The sequence below is a fragment of the Gymnoscopelus microlampas genome (assembly GCF_963454915.1).
Source record: "Gymnoscopelus microlampas genome assembly, chromosome: 4".
NCBI classification, from domain to species: Eukaryota; Metazoa; Chordata; class Actinopteri; order Myctophiformes; family Myctophidae; genus Gymnoscopelus; species Gymnoscopelus microlampas.
The window spans coordinates 33,009,594-33,033,151 of record NC_139941.1 but is presented as its reverse complement, the minus strand read 5'-3'; the positions used below and the strand labels follow the sequence as shown (position 1 = coordinate 33,033,151).

General features: G+C 41.4%; 1 protein-coding gene across 1 annotated transcript; it reads right to left on the bottom strand.

Annotated features, from left to right (window-relative positions):
* Window positions 1-1,437: 1,437 nt before the first annotated feature.
* Window positions 1,438-23,471, bottom strand: LOC311043698 (solute carrier family 12 member 2). The gene is made up of 26 exons (XM_084055046.1): window positions 23,154-23,471; window positions 21,275-21,400; window positions 19,669-19,744; window positions 18,894-18,989; window positions 18,186-18,325; window positions 17,413-17,523; window positions 16,720-16,828; window positions 15,073-15,200; window positions 14,174-14,258; window positions 13,501-13,649; window positions 11,052-11,159; window positions 9,798-9,921; window positions 9,576-9,677; window positions 8,778-8,933; window positions 8,048-8,147; window positions 6,991-7,102; window positions 6,599-6,739; window positions 6,341-6,447; window positions 5,739-5,818; window positions 5,385-5,516; window positions 4,358-4,471; window positions 4,108-4,219; window positions 3,461-3,547; window positions 2,593-2,728; window positions 1,886-1,953; window positions 1,438-1,687 (listed from the first exon to the last, which is right to left on the bottom strand). Exons 1-26 carry the CDS (start codon window positions 23,451-23,453, stop codon window positions 1,552-1,554), a joined length of 3,135 nt encoding a protein of 1,044 aa, XP_083911172.1. The 5' UTR covers window positions 23,454-23,471; the 3' UTR covers window positions 1,438-1,551.
* Window positions 23,472-23,558: the final 87 nt, after the last annotated feature.

Here is a 23,558-nt window from a genome sequence, read left to right as displayed (position 1 = left end):
ACATTTCAACAAAACATTTGAACATACTGTACAACAAGATCAATGATGCACTAACCAAACAGTCAAATATTCACAACCTCTGTAGAAAATATAGGTTTAGTGTGTGGACTACAGTGGCTGGATTCAGACAAAACTGTTTTTTTAACTACTGTAGTTGTTGCATTGATCTGGTCTTCTCACAGCTCTATAAACCGGTTTATATACAGTCAAACATCAGATTCTATTCTATTTTCTGGGAAACCCAGACATCAAAAAATGAAATGTCTTAGATGAGATATAAACAAATTCTCATTTGACTCACATTGTCAATGTCATTTCAATTTCAGCTTCAATGCAGCCAATACAGCCACAATAAACCAGCAGTAGGCCTACACATACAAGGGCACAGCCAGGTAAGGTTTCTTTATTTCAGCAATGTACTGAAATTACAGTATATCTGATAGATATCTATATTATTCCTCATAATCCTCCTCAGGAATAGGGTACCATTTGGCTATGTTTTTTATGAATGACCTTATTCTTCCTGACCATGTTTTGAAATCATGTTAGCTTGTATAGTTTGTGTTCTTTAACAACAGGTATATTCACTGAGGATGGTCAGCAGACCAAAATGTTTGCTGCACAGGACGTTTTGCTCTTTGGAGTAAAATGTATTTATATCTCATATAAATTTGGATCACCATTTTTTATGTTTGACAGTGTGTGGGTTTCCCAATTCTCACTACTAATAATAATAATTATTATTATGTATGTATTTTTATAGCACTTTTCACAACCCTTCACAGAATAAAAGAGCAGGGATAAATACATAAAAAAAAACTAGCTATAACAAAATAAAGGTAAAAAAAAAAAAAAAAAAAGACTAAAAACACAATAAATTAAATAAGTGTGTGTCAAGAACTGACTCCAAAATGAGCTCCTGGAGAAGAATGTACCAAAGCCTAGTAGCCTGGTCTGAGGATCACAGGCTGCATATTGCCTCAAGGGGTTCAAAGATCTCTGATGTAGCCAACTGACACAGTGACACTTCATCAGTTGTCAACTGACACTTATGGATAATTTATACTTCGTCATACGACTGTGTCCCTTGCTGACAATCACTTATGACACAGTCATAAGACAAAGTAAGTAGGCTTTTACACATCTTAAAAGACTGAATGGGGATTTCAGTTAAGACAGTGTGAAAACGTACTGTACATTCTACTCTCTTCACTGTTGAGATAACATAAGAACAGATGTGATGAGATTTACCACAATGTGATTTTTATGGATCCAGAGCCCTGCTTGTTCTGGCTGTCTTTGAGTTTATGCCTTTGACAGGCATGAGTTAAATATCTTTGGCGTACAGTAAATTTAGCGCTCTTGTATTATTTAGAAATTGCCTTTTGGTACTTCCAGAAAATTCAAATAGGTATTGTATGTGTGATGTTACAAAACACTGAGCTGTTCTCTGTTCTCTCTCAACTGAATGTATATATATACACTACATATACCATACTTGTGCATGTAAGTACGGTACGTTGTTTCTGCATACACTCCTGTGCATGTATGTTAGGAGTAGAAAGTGAGGACACTCTGATGGTTGCCTCTCACCAGTAGCATTGGAGGCAGGTCCTTTGATAGTGTTTCCAACCAACACATGTAGAGGGCGCTAGACACAGTTCCCTTCCTGGCCAATGGCATACTCCTTTATGGGGGAGGGTAGATAGACAGACGGACGGACAGACAGACAGATTCAGTAAATAGATACATTGGTACACAGACAGACAGAGGACAGTAGCTATAGATGCAGACATTTTAAAAGGATTAAGTGACTTATAGTAATAGCTTTACTTGAGTTTTTATAGAATTTAAATGTAGATAAAGTTGAAAGCAAGAGCCTTACATGACGATGAGTTTGGCAGCGGCGGAATGTTCCTTCAACAGCTCATTCAATCTGATCTGACGATTGGACTGAAAGTTCCCAAGGAGGATCATGTCATGTGTAAAGAGACAGTTTTAGTGGAGTTGAGTAGAGTGCAGCCAGAAACAATGGTTGGTTGCAATAGACATTTTTTTTATTCTCCTCACTCAGTTGTTTGGATGGAAGAGAACCACTCAAAGTACATCCAGACTGCACACACTTACAAACAAACAAACAAACAAACAAACTAAAACGCACCTTAAACTTAAAACTCTCTGTTGTCTGTAGATGCAAGCAGTTCAAAGCCTGATCTGAGAGCTAGCAAAAGTGCTTGACTGTTCTTAACCTCTCAGACCGTAGGGAAATGTTTAAAAAATGTTCCATTCTGTTATATTCCATTTTTGTTCATTTACAAAATTTGATTTGATTATTTCTTATTTTTCATAATCATATCCTGTGCATTTATAGTTAAATTGTTAAGTCATGGAAACTGTGAACCAAGCCAGATGTATAATTCATCGTACAACAGTGTCGCATGCTGAGAATAATCGGTCTAAAAGCTCATAGATCTTGTAAATCAGCTATTTTCGTCGCGTGACACCGTTGTACGATTGAGTATTATTTAAGGAGTAGAGCAAATATATAATTTAACATCCAAATAAAGAGCACAACTTGTGTGAATGTTTTACCTTAGCCTTGTATAATTCCAACTCATTGTCAGTGATCCTCCATGGCTCCATGGCTTTCAGTCTCTCGGCTTCTTCCTGCTCCATATCGTCCTCCTTGAGCCTGTATGGCTCAATCAGCTCCTTAAAGGTCAGCTTACTGGAAACATGATGGATAACATCATTGCACTGAACTAATGAAGCATGTTGGGTGAGTAATTAAAGGACGACTTTACCCATTTTCAACCTATCTTTATATAATAGATCCTCACTAATGCTCCAGATAAAATTGTGTCATTTTTTCTACTCAGTCTGTGTCTCATAGGAGGGCTGCGGACACTTCAGAAACCCGTCTACCAGTGACATCATCGTTAGGACGTTTTTTCTTCAATATTACATTTTAAAATTTGTATTAACACGAGAACAATGGCTTCCATTATAGCATGCTAACTTTCCAGCAATAGAAAGCCTGTAGTTTGTATTAGCTTGGATTCTCCATCGATGATGTCACTGGTAGACAGGTTTCTGAACTGTCCACAGCCCTCCTCTGAGACACAGACTGAGTAGACAAAAATGGTGCCATGTTATAATGAGCATTAGTGAGGACCAATTATATGAAGAAAATGGGTGAAGTAGTCCTTTAACTTACCAATATTTACAAGTGGCTCTCCACCAACATGGTGGAGTACTAACTACAAAAGAAAGCTTCTAACATTAGGTCACCCAAAAAAAAATACAGTATATTTTATTCTACTGGCAGATGGTAGTGCCTCATTCCTACAAATATCCATCAGAAGTGTCTCCATCACTGATTTTTGCATTGTTAGCTTGATAATCTTGTTCTTTTTGGCAAGCGAAACCATTGTGCCATGGAGTATAAATAAAAATGTACTTGTGTTTCTTGGGTTTGACGTTGATGTCTCCCAGAACGTTGATGTCAGAATAGTCGATCCTGAAGCGACTCAGTAGATAGGCCATCCTAGTTAAACACAGGCGAGACGAGGAACAGAGAAATATAATTAATATACACTCTCAACCTAAGTGTCACACATCTGTTTATAATGTATGTGTAATAATGTATTTAATGATAGATAACCAGAAGCGTTTTCGGGAATTCATAGAAAATGACAGTTGAACTATGACATATGACAGTATGACAAATCATGCTATGAAAGTGCCACTACTGTACTGTACAACATTATACAGTAGATTTAACTAACATCAATTTTGGTGGGACAGGGGATTCAATTTGAAGCCATTTATTTTAGTTTCAGTGCTTGAGTTTCGTAGGACAGTTCAGTCGGCCTAGGGGTTACTACTTACAATTTGCACACATACTGTACCTCCAATATTTGTATTTACTTCATATTCATTAAACACTTAAATCTAAATATCATGTCATCTTTTGGGGCGTCTGTCAGCCCATGACCCTTGAAATCCTTCCACTTAATCACCTCTATTCACTGCTCAGTACAACATTCAAGATAATAGATCATACTAAGACAGGATGAGTTCATAAGCATAAAACTGGTAACTCACGCGCGGCGGTCATGATCAATTCGGTTGATCTTTCCACCAACGAACACACGGATCCTGCAGTCACCCCACTTCTTCTTATTAGTCAGCAGGTATGGAATTAGAAGTGTCAGGCCTAGAACATTCCAGTGAGATGTGTTATGCACTGTAGATGCCATGTATGTAAGGGATAATGTACAGTATGCAGTACGTACTCCTTCAAGACAAAAGAAAATGCAGTTATGAAAATTATGACAAACGCTTCAGTATTCACCTCCATCATCAAACAGCCACCAGACGTCGATGGTCCCCTTTCCCTGTCTCTTTTTAAACTGCTGGCTGCTCTCTAACATGCGCTGGTCAGTCAGACTCAGCGGGGACTTTGTATCTGTTGGAGACAAACCATCAACTGTAGTTACAGCCAGGGTCAGGTGGTTAGCCATTATCATAATCCACAGACAGTACTTCAAATACAAAGTCTGATTACTTTTTCTTAAGCATTTGGATTACTTACCACAAAAGATAAAATATGATAAACCCTTCTACTGTAGGTAATAACATTTCTGTTAACAAGGAACTGCCCCAGTGCACAAACTTTTATAGTCCCGCTGGGATTTCCCAAAAGTGTGGGGAGAGAGTTGGCTCAAAACATGGAAGGAGTGTTGCTGGCTTGCTTCGCCTTTGTTGGTACAGACTACACAGCCATTCTGTGAACTGTCGAAAGGGCTCTGTTTTCCCATCTGTGATTTGGTTCCTTTGCACCTGGATAAACTCCAGTGTTTCCTTGGTTGAGAATTCTACCACACTCTCCTGAGCAACTGCGTTTGGCAGCTAAGTTTTGAAAATGATTGACATGGTGAGTTCATTATGCCGATTTATACAGTAGTTGCAGATTGTGTCACGCACCGAAAATAATGCTTTGTGAGCTTGTAGACCTGCTAAATTCGGTGTTCAAAAATAGCATAAATAAGGCTTTAAGCAGCGAGGTTGCACGTGGTGGCAGTTCAGCTTGTGGTGGCAGCTGTGCTGATTGGTATACAGCTGTGTACAACCCGGTACAACCCCTAAGGAAGATACGGCAGCTGACCAATCAGAGCAAGCTTCCCCTCATCCTGGGTATTTGATAATCACACAGCTTCTAATCATCTACTGCACTCGTCTGCAGCTTGTGCCTGCGATCACAGCGATGATATAAGACCAATGTATATGTTCAGTAAGTGTAGTAAGTTCAGTATGTGTAATCTGATTACTGCTAACAGAAATGGATTACAACATTTAACTGTTTAGTTTGTATCTCTCACCTCTCATTATCAGCGGGCTGCTTTGGTTGCTGGTGTTTTTCAAGAGACAGGAATCAGTGTCTGTGTCCTTAGATAGGTTAACAGTCACCACCACCTCCTTCACTGGCTTCTCATGGGACAACAGTAGCTCCTCTGGAGAAACACAGGCATAAACAGAGAGAGACAGGCAGACATTGTTACCTTACCCCCCAGATTTATATAGAATATTTAGTTCACCATATCATTTTATCAATGCTTCTCTTCTCTAAAAGAATAAATACAAAATAAAAATAAAAGCTCAGGGATTTAAATATCTCACATATAGATTTCTTGTTGTCTGTTAAATTTCCTGTCAGTTCTATGGGGAATGTGTACCTGGTCCCTGGATATGAGAGATGTCAAGTCCCTCCTGTAGCCTGAGAATGACCACTCCAAACTGCAGGTCAAATGCATCACTGGAACACACACATATTAAGACAAGTCTATTTCTATTGCACATTTCAAACACCGTCAGGGACACTTGTTTTATCTTGAAAGAAAGCATAGGAAATACACACTGCGATGCCTATTTCAAAAATACATGCATAATGTGAGTTTCCAGTGTGGAAAATAAAATGCTCACAAAATATTATCCAAGAGATTAGTCACCCTTTTTCCCAACATCATTAAACCCAATCTTCAGTCTTATACCAATGTCAGGTGTGAGATGTGATTAGACACTGAAGATTGTGTCTTTGGATACGGTTGTGGAAAAAACATGGTCAAAGGCAGATTTCCGGCCACCCCAGTCTTCGTCTGCCTGACATTTCTTCCAGTTACGGTGGAGTTTTTTGTTACTGCCGTCGCAAAAATACTTGCTGAGTGTGGGACAATGTAGGGTTTCTGCTCTACAGTACATGTAAAATGAGAATACTTGTTGTTAATGTATCAGTAGCCATATCTCTCTACCATCCGCACATATCATAGTACATCCTTACTGTATAGAGTTGACGTAAATCTCTACGTCTCTCATCTCTCCATCGCTCCAGTTGTTTTTAAAGCCCATCACCAGAGTGTTAGGCTTCAGACGACCCAGACCTGCTGCCTGGAGGAACACCACATCAGCTTTATATTAACAGTGTAATAACAAAAGATCCTATTCTTAACAACATACTAGCCGATCACATTCTAAACTTGAAAGAATGAGAACATCCCAGACAAGGATGCACGTGACTGATTGAAGAGATGAGAGTTACCATTAAGAGGACCTGAGCACCGTGCCTCAGGTTGTCTGAGAAGACAGGAGTATAGAAGGCTTTGATGCCTTTCTTATGGAGCCAGCGCTGACAGCGAGCATGGTCCTGAGCCAACTCCTTAAAGTTGGGCCTCCGGGATACCTGAGAAACAGTACCAACAAGATGACACACCAAGGGGTGAATCAGACTTACTGCGTCTGAAATATACAGCCAACCTACGTGTGTGTGTGTGTGTGTGTGTGTGTGTGTGTGTGTGTGTGTGTGTGTGTGTGTGTGTGTGTGTGTGTGTGTGTGTGTGTGTGTGTGTGCGTGTGCGTGTGCGTGTGCATGCGCGTGCGCGTCCGTGTCCGTGTGCGCGTGCGCGTGCGCGTGTAACCAGCAGCTATACGTACAGTCCTGATGTGGCCACAGCACATGAGAGCAATGTTCTTGGTGAAGGAGTGAACAAGGTGAAGCAGGGCAGGGCGGGAGTTAGGATAGCCTGTCATCACCAAACACTGGGGTCTGAAAGACAGTGGCAAAAAGATAGCAACAAATCGTTATTATCATAACCATATGTAGGCGCACTGGGCGGCAGTGGCTCAGGAGATAGAGCAGCCGCTTGGGAACGGAAGGTTACTGGTTCGATCCTCAGTTCCCCCTGAGTTAGTGTCGCAGTGTCCTTGAGACACTTACCTCCTAACTAATCCCAATGGACAGGTAGGTTGGTGCCTTGCATGGTTACCTCCACCATCTGTGTGTGATTGTGGGAATGGGAATTGTGGGAATTTGAATGGGTGAATGTAATGCACATTTTAAAGCACGTTGGAGAAAGGCGCTATATAAATGCACCATTTAACATTTTATCTCTCCTGTCTGGCAGAAACCAGACAAGAAACCAGCTAATTCCAAAATATTCATTTTTCAGGACATGACCCAAAAACAAAACAAAAAGTGGAGTTAGGAGGTTTTGTTCATCATTAATAAGAACAGCTGAATGGACCTCCAAGCTCTCAATGCAGTTGGAGGTCAAAAGGGAGTGGAGCCTGGAGCCTGGAGTCAGCAAAACCAGCTAACTCCACCCCCCTTTGGTGGAGTTAGCTGGTTTAGCAGAAAGTTTGAGGATCCAATGGAGTTAGCTGGTTTTGTCACAAGCGCTTTTTAATACTTTTCATTGGTTCAATATTTTTGTGTGTTCAATAGTACTCATTTATGGAAAAAAATGCAAAAGCGTTAAAATGGAGTTGCCCGACAGCAACGAATTATGTAGCATGACAGGATAGGATTTGTTTTCCTATTGACTGCTTTGGTTCCATAAACAATTATGCTTTAGTTACCTGAAGCTCTTGTTTAGAGATAATCATTATGTCATTATGTTATCTATGCTCCACTCAGATGCTGACATGAATTGGCCGGGTGAGCAAACGTAATAAAACTCGGGAGACAGAATTTAATTGGAGACAACCATACCTGAAGTTTTTAATGTGGTCCTCTACTCCAGTGAGGTGCAGACAGTGGGTCAGAGCCTGGTTATAGGTCAGAGCCTGAGTAGAGGAACCCCAGTTCACATCTGCGATACAAAAACAATAAACCCTACTGTAGGTTAGAATAATACATTATGATGGATAATCCCAATTCACATGTGCACTATTTACCACAGACTCTGGGTCAGACAGAACAGAATATAAAAGTAGAAGGACACAGGTAGCAAACACATCATCCACAGACTGATGTTGTAGTTTTGCTGGTATGCTGAAAATTGTGAGTGATCTTATGGGTTGTGCGCGTGTGTGTACAGCCCTATATACATTTTGGCCATTTGTAAATAGCCGATCACAATGCGTTGTAGAGCTTGTAGATCTGCTATTTTCTAGATTTGTATACATTTTGTATATTTGAAAACTTCTGAAATGGGACATTCTGCATAATGAGTACTTTTACTTTTGTACTTTAAGTACATTTTGATACCAATACTTTTGTACTTTTACTCAAGTAATTTTTATTGCGGACTTTTACTTGTAACAGAGTATTTCTACATTGCAATATTGATACTTTTACTTAAGTAAAGAATGTGAGTACTTTTACCACCACTGTGTGTGTGTGTGTGTGTGTGTGTGTGTGTGTGCGTGCGTGCGTGCGTGCGTGCGTGCGTGCGTGCGTGCGTGCGTGCGTGTGTGTGTGTGCGTGCGTGTGTGTGTACCAGGTTTCTTGTAGCTGACATAGATGTACAGTGCCAGGACGATGAGCATGGTGACCAGAGCTGCCCACCAGGTAATCACAAACATCACCACACAGCACAGGACCGCCCCAGCCAATGACACCCACTTGTTGTAATACTTGAAGCTAGGTCGCCACCCTGTGGTAAAAGAACAGTAGTTCAGTCAACATGCAGTTCAGTGGTGGACAGTATGTAAGTACAGTACTCAAATCTTTTGAGTATCTGTACTTTACTTGAAGTATTTGTATTTTTGGATACTTCAAGGGCAAATGTTGTGCTTTTGACTCCATTGCATTTCTAGGAAGGGAAATTATGTCATGAATTAACCACTTATTAAACACAATATACTGTAGTGAAATAACACGTGAGTTTGTAAATCTGTTATTTTCTGTATTATTGATTTTTTATATTTTATTTCTGGAATTTTTGTGTAGATTTGGTGGGAAATGTCAAAATTTTAATACAGCAAATTCTGAGCAATACATTGATACAAAAAACAAAATGTACTTTGTAATTTGTACTTTTGAGTACTTAAGTATAAGCAAATACTGTACTTTAACTCAAGTGCAAATCTGACAAAGCAACTTTCACTTGTAGTTGGGTAATATTTGAACAAGAGAATATACGTATACTTTGACTCAAGTACTGTGGTTGAGTACTTTGTCCACAGCTGATGCAGGGTGGGTGACTTCTACCATGGCCACCACTCTATTTTGCAGTGTACTGTATATATATAGTACTAATGGTCATAGATAGCAGGTAGAAATGTGTGCACTGTACCTGGGGAGTTTGCCAGAGAGGCGTGGAACACAGAGAAGTTGATGAGGGCATACGAGGCCAGGAAGAAGTTAGAGATGATAGGAGCAATGATGTTCAAATCCCCTGACAGAAAGAAAAACCATACAGTACAGTTTCAATATCGACAAGTAAAACAAAAGTTATTTAACAATAACTGTTACATTTGTGGTTGGACCGAGAAGGCTCTGTACGGAGGAGACCTACCAATCAGAATGAAGGCGAGGCCAATGCAGAAGGTCAGGACGTAACCTCGGAGAGGCTCATTGTTTTTACCATAACCCTTTGCAAACATGCCTAGTCCAGGGTAGATGTTGTCCTTACACAGAGCCTAGAATGACAGCAGCATTCATTCATTCAATTCACTGTGTTAAATAAGGCCATACAAACGTTGAGTTTGACTGTTGGCAAAATAACTCCCACTTGAATTTTCAAGAGTCTGAAAAATAATACAACAAAATGAAACAAATGCATCTATAGATGTTATACTGCCCCTACTAACACTGTGTTCTACAGTATGACTCTCAAATCTGACCTTGACCATGTTTTAACCCAAACTTCACAGTCTACACCTTTTTGGTCAGAAATGTGGTTATCTTTTCTTTATACAGTATATATATATTATTGTCTGACTGTAACAGCCTACTGATCATCCCCACCCAGTTTCTATGAAAATCCACCCTTCGATTTTGACCTTGACATTGTTTCATGTTTCTTGAACATTCAGCAATTCGTTCTAGCGTTGCCAATAAGCAGACCTTGAATGATTCGGGCCTTAACATGTTACACCCAATAGTCAATATTCTCTTTGGTGTTGCCTACTGATCTCACCAAGTTTCAGGACAATCTGCCCATCCATCCCCAAGTCTATCTTACCAAACAAACAAACAAACAAACACACCGTGTGTAGGGGACCAAGTACAGACAATCCTTGTGGTACCCTGGTCAATGAAATGTATAGGGTTTAATTTGTTAAGAGTAAACTTGCTGCAGTGTGGATTTGGTCTGTCCAGTTCTTGTTCCCTGGCTTCGAGGGACATGACAGAGGAGAGAGGACACTGAACAGGACAGAGTAGAGACGACACTGGACATGACAGAGGAGAGGAGACACTGGACAGGACAGAGGAGAGGAGACACTGCACAGAGCAGGGGGGACACTGGACAGGACAGAGGAGAGAGGTCACTGGACAGGACAGGACAGAGGGGACTCTGGACAGGACAGAGGATAGAGGTCACTGGATAGGACAGAGGAGAGAGGACGCTGGACAGGACAGAGGAGAGAGGACAGAGGACAGAGGACAGAGGAGAAAGGACGCTGGACAGGACAGAGGAGAGGAGACACTGGACAGAGCAGGGGCTGGACAGGACAGAGGAGAGGGGACTCTGGACAGGACAGAGGAGAGGGGACAGAGGACAGAGGAGAGGGGACTCTGGACAGGACAGAGGAGAGAGGACTCTTACCTGGAAGACTTTGGGAGCGCTGACTAGAGAGGCCAGGGCAGAAGAGAGAGTAGCTGAGAAGATCCCTGCTGTGATGAGGGGACCAAACCCCGATACCAGACTCATTACCTGGCCAGATAGACAGATACAATACAATGCACATACTGTACAATACAACACATGCACAAAGATGCATACCAGGGGAGTCTTTGGCTATTAAAAAATAGCAGATCTACAAGCTCATAGATATTGTAGATCTATAGAAAACAAGAGATGGAAAGACATGCACATCTTTGAATATATATATATATTTTTTTAAAGCGAACATTTGTAGCTCAAATCTTTGCTTCTGAGGGGTCCCTGGAACAACATATTTTGAGATGGGGGTGGTCGGCGGACAAATACGTATCATTTTGACATGAAAAAAGTTTGAGAACCACTGATATATAGCAAGGTTTTAAAATAAAACTGTTAATCTTTAGAAGACGTTTGCAGAATCCCCAGAAGCAAAGATTTGAGTTACAAATGTATGCTTTAAAATATATACATTCAAACTAAAGATTTACCCAAATGTTCACGATTTAAAAAAAGAAATAGCAGATATACAAGCTCATAGCGCGGCACTTGGTGCCGCACTATGAGCTTTAATATCTGTTATTTTTTAATAGCCAAAGAAATCTAAAAATTACACAGATGCGTTCCCGGTCTTAATGGGTTAAGCAAGCATCATGCAGAGAAATATCATGTACAAGCACACACACTTGCATGTAGCATGCATGTGTGCATAGATTACATGTACAGTACGTATAGACATGCACACATTTGCATTTTAGGCATTGAGCACAGTCTTATCCACAGTACCCTGAATATCTGTCAAAAATGTTAAAAAGAACAAGTCGTTTTGTTTTGATAGAAGAAATGTTAAGACAAGGATGTTGGTGTTTTATTGCCTCAAAACATAGCTGTTTTATCTGAATGTCAAACTGTCTCTGTGTCCTTGCTTTGAAATTCCAGGTCTTACTCTGGATAGCAGTGATTTAAACATTTATACATGATTATGTTTTTCCTGCGCTCACCAAAACAAAGTTTGAACCTCACGTTACCCGCAAATCTGTGTCACTGCCGTGTGTGTGTGTGTGTGTGTGTGTGTGTGTGTGTGTGTGTGTGTGTGTGTGTGTGTGTGTGTGTGTGTGTGTGTGTGTGTGTGTGTGTGTGTGTGTGTGTGTGTGTGTGTGTGTGTGTGTGTGTGTGGTGGAGGTGGTGGTTGTCAATGCTACCATTCATTCCTGGCTCCAGCCAGCGAGAACCTTGTGACTCCAAACAACAGGCTATTATCTCTGCTGCCCTTTGTTTGGGAATAGCTCATACACATGCACATGCACATGCACACACACACACAGTCACATGCACATGCGTGTGTGTGTGTGTGTGTGTGTGTGTGTGTGTGTGTGTGTGTGTGTGTGTGTGTGTGTGTGTGTGTGTGTGTGTGTGTGTGTGTGTGTGTGTGTGTGTGTGTGTGTGTGTGTGTGTGTGTGTGTGTGTGTGTGTGTGTGTGTACATACAAGTACTAACATACTGTAGTGTACATACATTGCAGGGGTTCACACTAACTGCTGTCCGATTGCCCAAGGCAAGTAAAATATATTCACATAATCTAAGATATATCTGTTTAAAAAAACTATCAAACGTCCTCAAAGCTATGTTTGAGGGCTCTCTCTCTCTCTCTCCCTCTCTCTCTCTCTCTCTCTCTCTCTCTCTCTGTCTGTCTCTCTCTCTCTCTCTCTCTCTCTCTCTCTCTCTCTCTCTCTCTCTCTCTCCGTCTCTGACACACAAACGCATCCATCAGCTGAGCAATGTGATGAGCGAGCAAGACAAAGTGATTAAAGGACATTTGTTTCAAATCAGACTACCCTGTGGTCGTGTCCCGAGTCCGACCCAGCCTGTCTGTCTGTCTGTCTGTCTGTCTGTCTGTCTGTCTGTCTGTCTGTCTGTCTGTCTGTCTGTCTGTCTGTCTGTCTGTCTGTCTGTCTGTCTGTCTGTCTATGTGTGCGCTTTAGCTTGGTGCAGCGGAGGTATTCTTAGGTGTTGTTTACACTCCTCCTAGTTAATTTGATTGTTTCAGGCTAGTCTCTAAGTGCCAGGCGATGCTATCAAGACAGTTTAGCAAGATTCAGTCAGACAATATAAATAAAACAAGTCATGATTAAACAAAACATCCTGCCTGCTTTGCCTACTGACTGTGGCAGACTGTGGCAAACGTGTTACACTGGTAATGGTAATATTTCTACCAGCTTTACTACTAGCACATATGAATTAAAATTACATTTTCCAAATTAAGCCTCCTTTTCTCTGTGCAGAATAATCTAGCTATATCACAAGTTCCTCCACGGTGGAGGAACTTGTGTGTGAATCCCACGTGATCAGTCTAGCAATGCCAGGCTTGGTAGTAATAGGTTTACTGTGGTCCTACCTGGAAGTCGTTCATGAGTCCGTACTGGCACCCGCCCTCCTTGCAGATGGAGAAGTCATATCCCAGAGTGCATGCAGCGTCAGTACAGTTCACTGTGTCAGTCACAGTGTCATTACGGTCCCCTGTGGCATCTCGCACTATACAGGCACCTATACGGGGGGGGGGGGGGGGGAGCACACACACATACACACGCATGTAAACACACACACATGCACGCACAAATGCACACTATGTTCCACTTGTACTGTATTGCAGTGTTTTCATCCAGACTTCTGTCTCAAAAGTAGACAGAAGTTAGTTTAGTGTAAGGTGTATAAAGTTTTTACCAGTACACAGAGTTAGTTTTGTGTAAGGTGTATAAAGTATTCACCAGTAAACAGAGTTAGTTATGTGTAAGGTGTATAAAGTATTTACCAGTAGACAGAGTTAGTTTTGTGTAAGGTGTAAAGTTTTTACCAGTACACAGAGTTAGTTTTGTGTAAGGTGTAAGTATTCACCAGTAGACAGAGTTAGTTTTGTGTAAGGTGTATAAAGTATTCATCAGTAAACAGAGTTAGTTTTGTGTAAGGTGTATAAAGTATTTACCAGTAGACAGAGTTAGTTTTGTGTAAGGTGTATAAAGTATTTACCAGTAGACAGAGTTAGTTATGTGTAAGGTGTATAAAGTATTTACCAGTAGACAGAGCGACAGCCACATAGGTCACACCAGTGACAAGAATGGCCAGCAGAGTTCCTTTAGGTATAGCTAACTGTGGGTCCTGTATGGTGAAGATCACAATACAACAGTCATCCTTATCCCCATAGTGTGTGTGTGTGTGTGTGTGTGTGTGTGTGTGTGTGTGTGTGTGTGTGTGTGTGTGTGTGTGTGTGTGTGTGTGTGTGTGTGTGTGTGTGTGTGTGTGTGTGTGTGTGTGTGTGTGTGTGTGTGTGTGTGTGTGTGTGTGTGTGTGTGTGTGTGTGTGTGTGTGTGTGTGTGTGTGTGTGTGTGTGCGTGCGTGTGTGTGTGTGCGATGCAAACAATGCAAACAAGTCCAAAGGATTTTTTTTATCAATAAATGTTTAGTGTACCTCCGTGCTGTCAACATTTCTTTGACTAATAAAATAATCAATCAATCAATCAATCAATCAATCAATCAATCAATCAATCAATCAATCAATCAATCAAACAAACAATGTCCAGTCTAGTATCAGGATCAGGTCCCCTTCAAAATAGGGCTTAAAGGGATAGTTCACCCCCAAAATGACTTTTTTTCTATCGATTAGTCACCCCATGGAGACTTGAATTCATGGTTATGGATATTGTTTTGTTTTTGACGCATTCCTAAGCCAATAATTTGATGATCGGCAGCTGTTCCAGTAGGAGACAAAGAGTCTCCTTTGTGTCTCCTACTGGAACTGCTACCTACCGGTCCGCTGGCATCAATTTATTGGCTTAGGAATGCGTCAAAAACAAAACAATATCCATGAATTCAAGTCTTCATGGGGTGACTAATCGATTTTTTGGGGGTGAACTATCCCTTAAATACCCTCTATGATCTCTAAATAAATGCTCTTTTTTTGTTTTGAACTCACAGTGAGGTCTCCAGAGATGTTGGCTCCAGCCAAGATCCCAGTGGCTGCAGGAAAGAAAATGGCGAACACAGAGAAAAAGGACTCGTCGTCTCTGAAGTCCGGACCCACGTTCTCTAGAAAGATGGCCACTAGAGAGGAAGACAAAGATACAGGAGATAAGATCACTTTTTCTAAAGTAATTCAACTCTACAATGTCCTAGTCCCTCTGTAGCTCATTGGCTACAGCATGGCACGGATTTTACCATCAGGGCTGAAGATCGGTGCTTTTCTGCAAGTGTCACTGTCGTAAAGTATAAAGTATAAATTAGGCTTAACACCGTCATAGTTAAGTCTTCTATTCCTTATGTAGCTCAGTGGGTAGAGGGAATGGCTCCTTTCATGTTGCAGAGGTTAGGGATTCCATCCCCTGTTAGTTCAATGGGCCGAACCATTGATTCTGATGTGGTCATGGTCATGGCCCTGATTTTCCTGTCCCAGACAAAATGTTGAGATCTGGGACAAAACAGCCCGGATTGGAGCCAAATCGCTGCTCATGCTTGTCACTGATGCTAAATCAGAGATTGGATCTGATTCTAGTTCTGGTCTGTGAGCCATCCTAGACACATTTTCAAGCATGAACAGTAGCCAATGAGAGCACCAGGCGCTATGAGGCATCATGGCTTTGAAGCATTGGTTCTCAAAGTGGGGTCCAGTGGGGGTTCCAGGGGGTCCCCAGATAAATGATGGATAGTTAGGAACCAAATGGATACTTATGTGGTTGTAACTCTGAGAGTGTACAAATGGAACCAAATGGATGGATTACGGGTCCATTTGGTTCCATTTGTACACTCTCAAGAGTTATGGTGGTCCGTGGTCTAATGCAGGGGTTCTCAAAGAGGGGTCCAGGGACCCCTATAGCCCTATACATATCAGCTATTTTCAAAACATCTTGACATTCTTTGAAAATATCTCAAAATTGTTGAAAATGTTCACACCGCAAATCTTGTATGGGGGGTCCACTCCTTGGCACAAAATATTTTCAGATGGGGGTCCGCGGCGAAATACACATTGATTTAGGGGTCCTTGACATGAAAAAGTTTGAGAACCACTACTTTGAAGAACTTTGCACCTCTCCACATACTGTGTGCACACACCTTGAATGGCAAGCTGCTCTTCCTTGTTCCTTGTTACCAATTGATATAAACCAATTCCAGTGTTGCCTGACAGCAAACACGAAGTGTACGCACCTTCAGCCAATCATCACACAACATATTATTGGTTCTATGTTTGATAGCAGATAACACATGACATGTTGAGGAAACCAGCAGCTGCGCTCTGCTGTCCATTCATTTGTAAAAATGTAAAAGCCTAACTATGAAAAGAGTTCAAAAGTAGCAGTAGCAATATACACTATTAGCAGCACATCAGCACCATGTTCTGACAGTTGAACCGTAACTAAATGATATTTAGTTACATTTTAAGATATTATGTTAAAGGTAGGCTAAGTGATATTTGTTTGTTAAAATAAGTGTTAGCTCTATATATACTGGTAGTAATCATTGCTATATAGAGTTTTTGTTCAGTAACAGGGGTGTCTGTGTCTCTCAAGTGTAAACACTACTGGGTTAAATGCACTACAGGGGCTTAATATGAAAAAGCCAGACTGACTGTTGTAGCCGAAAAAGCCCTTCTGTTCTTTGGCTTCGATGGGCATGAACGTTCCTATGAAGTAGTTGGCAATGGCTGCCAGCAGAATCACCAACAGCACAATCTGAGCCTGAGAATGAGAGAGAGAGAGAGAGAGTGTCACAACCAGTGGTGGAAAAAGTACAAAAATGTTTTACTCAAGTACAAGTATCAATACTGCTATGTAGAAATACAAAATTTACTTGAGTAAAAGTACAAAAGTATTGGCATCAAAATATACTTAAAGTACCAAAAGTAAAAGTAATCATTATGCGGAATGTCCAGTTTCACAAGGTATATGTATAAAAAGTATTAAAATCTTTTGAAAATAGCAGATCTACAAGTTATGAACTTGTAGATTGTCTATTTTCAAATAGCCAACGTATATATAGGACTGAAGTGGTTAACGTATGTTTTGTAATAATAATCAAAATCTACAGAGTAACGGGTAACTAAAGTTTAACTAATGTAGTGGAGTAAAAGCACAATATTTGCCTTTGAGATGTAGTGAAGTAGAAGTAAAATAACTGAAAATTGGTACTCCAGTAAAGTACCTCACAATTGTACTTAAGTAAAGCACTTGAGTAAATGTACTTGTTGATGTTCTTAACTGGAGTTAAGAGATTCACAGCAGTAGCATGACAGTGGTACAATCAAACAATCAAACAATGGTACCTTGGCCTCCCACTCCATTCCAGCCACAGAGATCCCCAGCAGCAGTATGACAGTCAGGACGCCAACGATACGGATGTCATTGGTCTCATCAAACATCAACGCATCCACATCCTGAGACAAACCAGTTACCTCGTCAAGACATTCAACAATATCCGTACTGCTCAGAAAAACAGATCAGTATTTCCTCATGGTGGACAGAGAAACTGACAGCTAGACAGATGTGAAAATACTGTAGTGTTTTTAAATATTCTGGGGGAAAATGTGGATTATTATTTTCTATGAGTCCCTTGCAAAAAATATTTTTTCCCGATCTGCATCCAAGTACATTAACTCATTCACTGCCATAGGACGACTTTGACAACTTTTTTCCCAAGGCCCAGACTGTCACCAGGAGATAACGTGATCCAAAGATTTACTGCCCCATCTATTCCTGGTTCAAATCTTTTGGAAATATTCTGTATCTCGGCTCCTGTGTACGGGAGGTCGCGATGACTTTTTTTTTCTTTTTCGCGGAAGCACAGTGAAACCCTCTGTGATTAGCAACCATCAGGTTCGATCATACTGGAGATAAATATTCTGTGGCTACTTGAAAAGGTAAGGAAAATCTAAAAATCGCTGGCAGGCAGTCTGGGCTTTATTTATCTATTTATTCTGGCAGTGAATGAGTTAATTAATTTGGAGGTCCTTGACATGAAAAAGGTTGAGAATCACTGTATTAAATTACCTAAGATTGTAATGAAGGTTAGTGAAAAATCGCACAGAGTACTGCTTACATTCAGCAGCTCCACAACAGTCTCAGCAAAGCCGACCACATACATGGCAACAGCCACAGCGTTGGCAAAGGCAAAGATGAGTCCGATAGAGCCTCCAAACTCTGGCCCCAGGCTCCTGGAGATCAGGTAGTAAGCACCACCTGGGGGAACACAAAGCAGTTTTTTTCCCCTTGCTGTGCCACAATGCATCATGTTTTTCCAAAGAGAGAAAGGAACCCAAGAGGCCAGACTGGAGCCTTAGGCCATAGAAACTAATCTTTAGAATTGTCATTACCTTTTTGTTTTTTTGGTGTATATACTGTAACTTTTTATTTTGTTTTCAGTATCGTAATACATATTTCCACTGTGTGTATACCGTTTCTAAATGCCTTGTCTCTTCCACCCACAAAATGAAATACAAATTCGGCCAAAATGGTGTGTACTGTAAGCTTCCATGTCAAACACAGATGAGGAAGCAGTCAATGCATAACTTATGACCTATTGAAAACGTTATGCCCTTGTGTCTGATTTAGAATTGAAGCATTTCTTTCCTTACAGAAAACTAGCATTAACTAGCATTTGAAAAGGTTGTACTTTTCTGACTAAATGACTAATATCACAACAATAAAATAAACCATGGTACTCCATGGTACTCTTCTCAAAATGTGTGACATGTTTATAATAAACTTATCATTTACAGATCCAACACTTAGGCTACTAGTATCTCACCTCCGCGTACAAAGCCATTGGTTGCAATGGCCGAGGTAGACAGGCCGGTTATGGTGGTGACCACAGTAGCCATCAAAATGATCCCAATTGTCAACACTGTTGAACAGAAAATAAATCATCAGTGCACGGTATGCACTCAATAAACAGATAGCAATAACAACACCAATTCCATCACAGAGTGATTTGTACTGTGGTTTGCGAGCAAATGGGGGTTCAGTGTATTGCTCATGGACACCTTGGAAGGACATATTGTATAGCTTGCGTGGGGATCAAACCTACAGGTATGACCCATTAGAATGTGGAACAGTCATCCTAACCTGGGGGCCACCCTGACACCTAACATTGGTCACTTTTATACAGTTGCAAGACTATGGACATTTGAACTATTAAATCAACTACTGTAGGTCAAGTAGCCATCAGACAATAACATGGTAATTTGTTAACGTACTGTGTAGAGGCAGAATCTGGTTTAGTTTGACCAAATACAGTATGGTTTTCCCATGGAATTAGAACATTTTGTAAAGTTTTGCTGTGTTTGGATGTTTTCGATATCATGTCCAGAGCGCTACCCATGCACTGAGCAAGACGCCTCTCTGTGCTGCCATAGGCACAGCCCTATGATGGCCATTGACACCCACATGCAGTAGCCTAACCTTATTTACTATTTTGTTTGAGATACTTTTATTTTGGGGAAACCTATTCAGGGAAAACTGTGTGTTTTTAATAGTAAGTAGCCTTGGAAGCCAACAGTTGGCCAGTATCTTATTTAACTTACCCATGCCAGCCTGTCCTACGATCCATGACATTCTGATGAAGAGCATCACACCCCAGATGTTCAGCATGCAGCGGATCTTTAAAGCACACACACACACGCACACGCACACGCACACGCACGCACGCACGCACGTGCACACACACACACACACACACACACACACACACACACACACACACACACACACACACACACACACACACACACACACACACACACACACACACACACACACACACACACACACACACACACACAGAGAGAGAGAGAGAGAGAGAGAGTTGAACAGTTGAATGTTGTACTGACATTTTCTGAGGTGCAGTAGTTAAGTGTGTTGCCAGTCAAATAAATGTCATGAACTGCAGAACAGAGCATAAGTCCATTGTTCCTCTTGTAACAATTGACACGCTGCAGCTGCACCTCTGACACCCTGCTCGCCGTGGAAAATGCTCTGCGCCTTTAACTAAAGTGCTTTATAATGTCTAATGTGTTGTGTGGTTACATGCACCTCTCACACACACACACACACACACACACACACACACACACACACACACACACACACACACACACACACACACACACACACACACACACACACACACACACACACACACACACACAGACAATTCGGCACACAGGGATAGTCGGAGATCAAACCGGTTCAGGTTGGGGTACCCAGCATTGGCCAGGTTCTTGCGTGGGTGAAATAGGCTTTCTCTTCCTCTCTCCCCATCCATCCCTTCCTCTCTCTCCCTAAAACTACCAATATTCTTAACTACTACATAGTGTCCCCAGCTCCTGCATGCTTTCCACTCTCCAGGCCAGACTACTAGCTAAGTGTTCATTAATTTCAACAGCCTAGGTTTGGTAGGAGTGGATAGACTGCAGTTTAACCTTTTTGCTCTTGTTTTTGATTAGGTGATTTGTCATTTGTTTGCTCTGATTTGATTAGGTAAGTTGAGGTTGGCCATTTTTTGTTTCCTTTTCTTTGTTGTTTACTGTTAGCTATGATGCTGAAGCAACAGTATTTTAATAAAACCCCTGACAAGAGCTTAAAAGACTTTGCGGCACGCTTTGCCGAGTGCTGCATGAGCTTGTAGATCTGCTATTTTTGAAAAATCGTGAAAACTTGTGCAAATCTTTTGACAAACCCTTTGTCAAGTCCTGCCTGTGGTCCCGCCCCTCTTCATGCCCATTGGTTGCTGTTGCTTGGTTGGACAAAAATCCTCTCTCTCCATCCACTACCAAAAAATGTGTTTTCCAGTTGCCTCGTATTGATATTTAAAGTATCCAATTCTTATTTTAAACTTGGCCTCAGTAAAAATGAACATCTTGGGTGCAGTATAGTGACTGGGCATAATGTATTTTTTCCTCCCCAAAAATTAATATTTTTCTTGTTTGGAGCAAACTCAGCATCACAACCAGAAGGAGGCGGTCCCTGGTCAGTCAGGTGACCAATCAGAAGGGACCAATCAGTAGGCTGACAAAGGGTACATTGCTACACTCTTAAGAGTTCAATGCACACTCAGAATTTGACAGTGTATAGACCAGAAGTATAAGAAACCAGTGAGATGAGAAGGCCACTGTTCTAGATCCCACTCACCAAGACACCTTTGATCCAACCAAACTTCACATTTCCTCCTTTAGCCTCCTTGGCCGCTGCCAGAGCCGCCGCCTCCTCTGCTGCTGTCAGCTCCTCCCCATTGGCCAAACTGTCGTCCAACGGCCCCTAATTAACCAATCAGAGTGGTGGAAGTGGTGGAGAGAGAGAAAAGAGAGAGACAATAAATATATGCTGTATTTTTTTTAAGTATACGTTCTGAGTTCTGGGTTGACAGAACTCAGGGTTAGTACCACCCCCTGAGCAGTGGTGGGTACTCACATTTTGTACTCATTAAAGTACTCATTATGCAGAATGTCCCGTTTCACTCAAATAGCAGATCTACGATGCGACGCGTTGTGAGCTTGTAGATCGGCTATTTTCAAATAGCCAAAGTTTAAATAGGGCTGAAGTGGTAAATGTATGTTTTGTAATAATAATCAAAATCTACAAAGTAGTAACTAAAAGTTTCAAATAATTGTAATGGAGTAAAAGTTCAATATTTGTCTCTGAGATGTAGTGGAGTAGAAGTAAAAGTATAGAAAATCAGAAATACTTAAGTACAGTACTTGAGTACATGTACTTAGTTACTTTCCACGACCACTGCCCCTGAGCAGGGTCCCAAATTAGGTTCTGAGAAGTGAAAACCTTATCTGAAACCAACCAAATAAATCCAGAACCTGTGAAATACATTTCACAGTACAGCACTGTTCACTTAGTTCTTGTAGTGGAAAAGAGCCTTTATTCATGCATGTAAACATGCACATGTGAGACATGTCTCTGTTATTTAGCTACAGAAGTGCATCTACTCCTTATAAACAAAAGATCTGGCCAAATACTTCCGACACCCTTAACTTGGTGACTGTTAAAAAAATGTAAAAAAAAATGAGGTTTGAGTTTATTAATTAAAAGTTGACACTCTGAACTGAATGATCGTGCCAAAACAGTGTGTGTTGCTGTCAATATATATACTTTTCATTTGAAGTCAACAGTAGCCTATATTAATATAGGTCTACACATAGTATGACTGTATGGTTTGTTTCCTTGACTCATGTCGAAGGAGTGGGTAAAAATTCAAAAAATTCAAGTAGTGATGTAGTATTGTGTGTGTGTGTGTGTGTGTGTGTGTGTGTGTGTGTGTGTGTGTGTGTGTGTGTGTGTGTGTGTGCGTGCGTGCGTGCGTGCGTGCACAGGCGCGTATGTGTGTGTGCACGTGTGCATGCATGTTAATTATGCACAACTTATGCTTCCAATGATGTCATTGGGTCCATTGATAGCAGTATACTGGCTTCTAGGTGGGCATGAAGGAATGTGGTCTAAACAGTGCAGGAATTGTCAAATGGCTCAATAGTGACTTAAGTTAAATATCTTATTGTACGTCATCTCAAGTTATCTTATTGTATATCTCATCTCTTCTTCTTATAACACATGACACCATCCAACAAACTGGAAGTGGGAATAATAGAGTATAATAACAATCTCATGTCAGGGAGAGAGAAGTTGTAAAGACCTCCACAGCATTGGTTCTCAAAGTGGGGTCCGGGGACCCCCAGGGGTCCAGTTGGGGGTGTCTCCAGCAAATATAGCATCACAATAATGTTAACAACCTTTTATACTTTGGCTATTCAAATATAGCTGATATACAAGCTCATAGAGTGGCACCGAGTGCCACGCTATGAGCTTGTAGATCTGCTATTTTTGAAAAATCGTGAAAATGTTAATATATATATATATATTTTTTTTTCTTCTGGGGGGGGTCCCTGGAACTAAATATTTTGAGATGGGGGTCCGTGGCCAAATACATATCATTTTGGGCTGGGGGTCCTTGACATGATGTGTCCACAGCACAGTGGACACATTTGACCTTTGACACTGTAGTTACCTTGTCCAGTTCGTCGTGCAGTTCAGACAGAGAGGGTCGCGCAAACTTGTCCCCGGCGGCCGTCTGCCGGTAGAAGTCTATGTTGGGGATGGCGTCTATGGTGTTGTGGCCGAAGGTCCTCATGTAGTAGGTGTTGGAGTGGGTGTCAGAGGCCTGAGTGTGGCCCGTACCCGTCGAATGGAGGCTGTGGAGGCTCACCGAGTCGCTCTTCATATCTGGGCCCTGAGACACGTCCGGAGGGAGGCCCAGGATGTCCATGGCGCTGCCTAACCCGCCGCCATCAAAGAACCCCACCTGCATTCTGAACCTTCCCTTGGACTCCTCTTCTGCAGCTGTAGCTGTAGTTGCAGGGCCCGTAGATCCATCTGTACCAGGTGTGCTCTTCGGTGTCTCATCCGTGACCAC

Excerpts from the sequence above, each read along its gene's own strand:
- LOC311043698 (XM_084055046.1), bottom strand. The coding sequence starts at position 23,453 with ATGCAGGTGGGGTTCTTTGATGGCGGCGGGTTAGGCAGCGCCATGGAC. Across the intron at positions 11,160-13,500 it reads GACTCATGAACGACTTCCAG|GTAATGAGTCTGGTATCGGG; the intron begins GTAGGACCACAG and ends CTATCTGGCCAG. Across the intron at positions 8,148-8,777 it reads TGTCAGCTACAAGAAACCTG|ATGTGAACTGGGGTTCCTCT; the intron begins GTACACACACAC and ends TTTGTATCGCAG.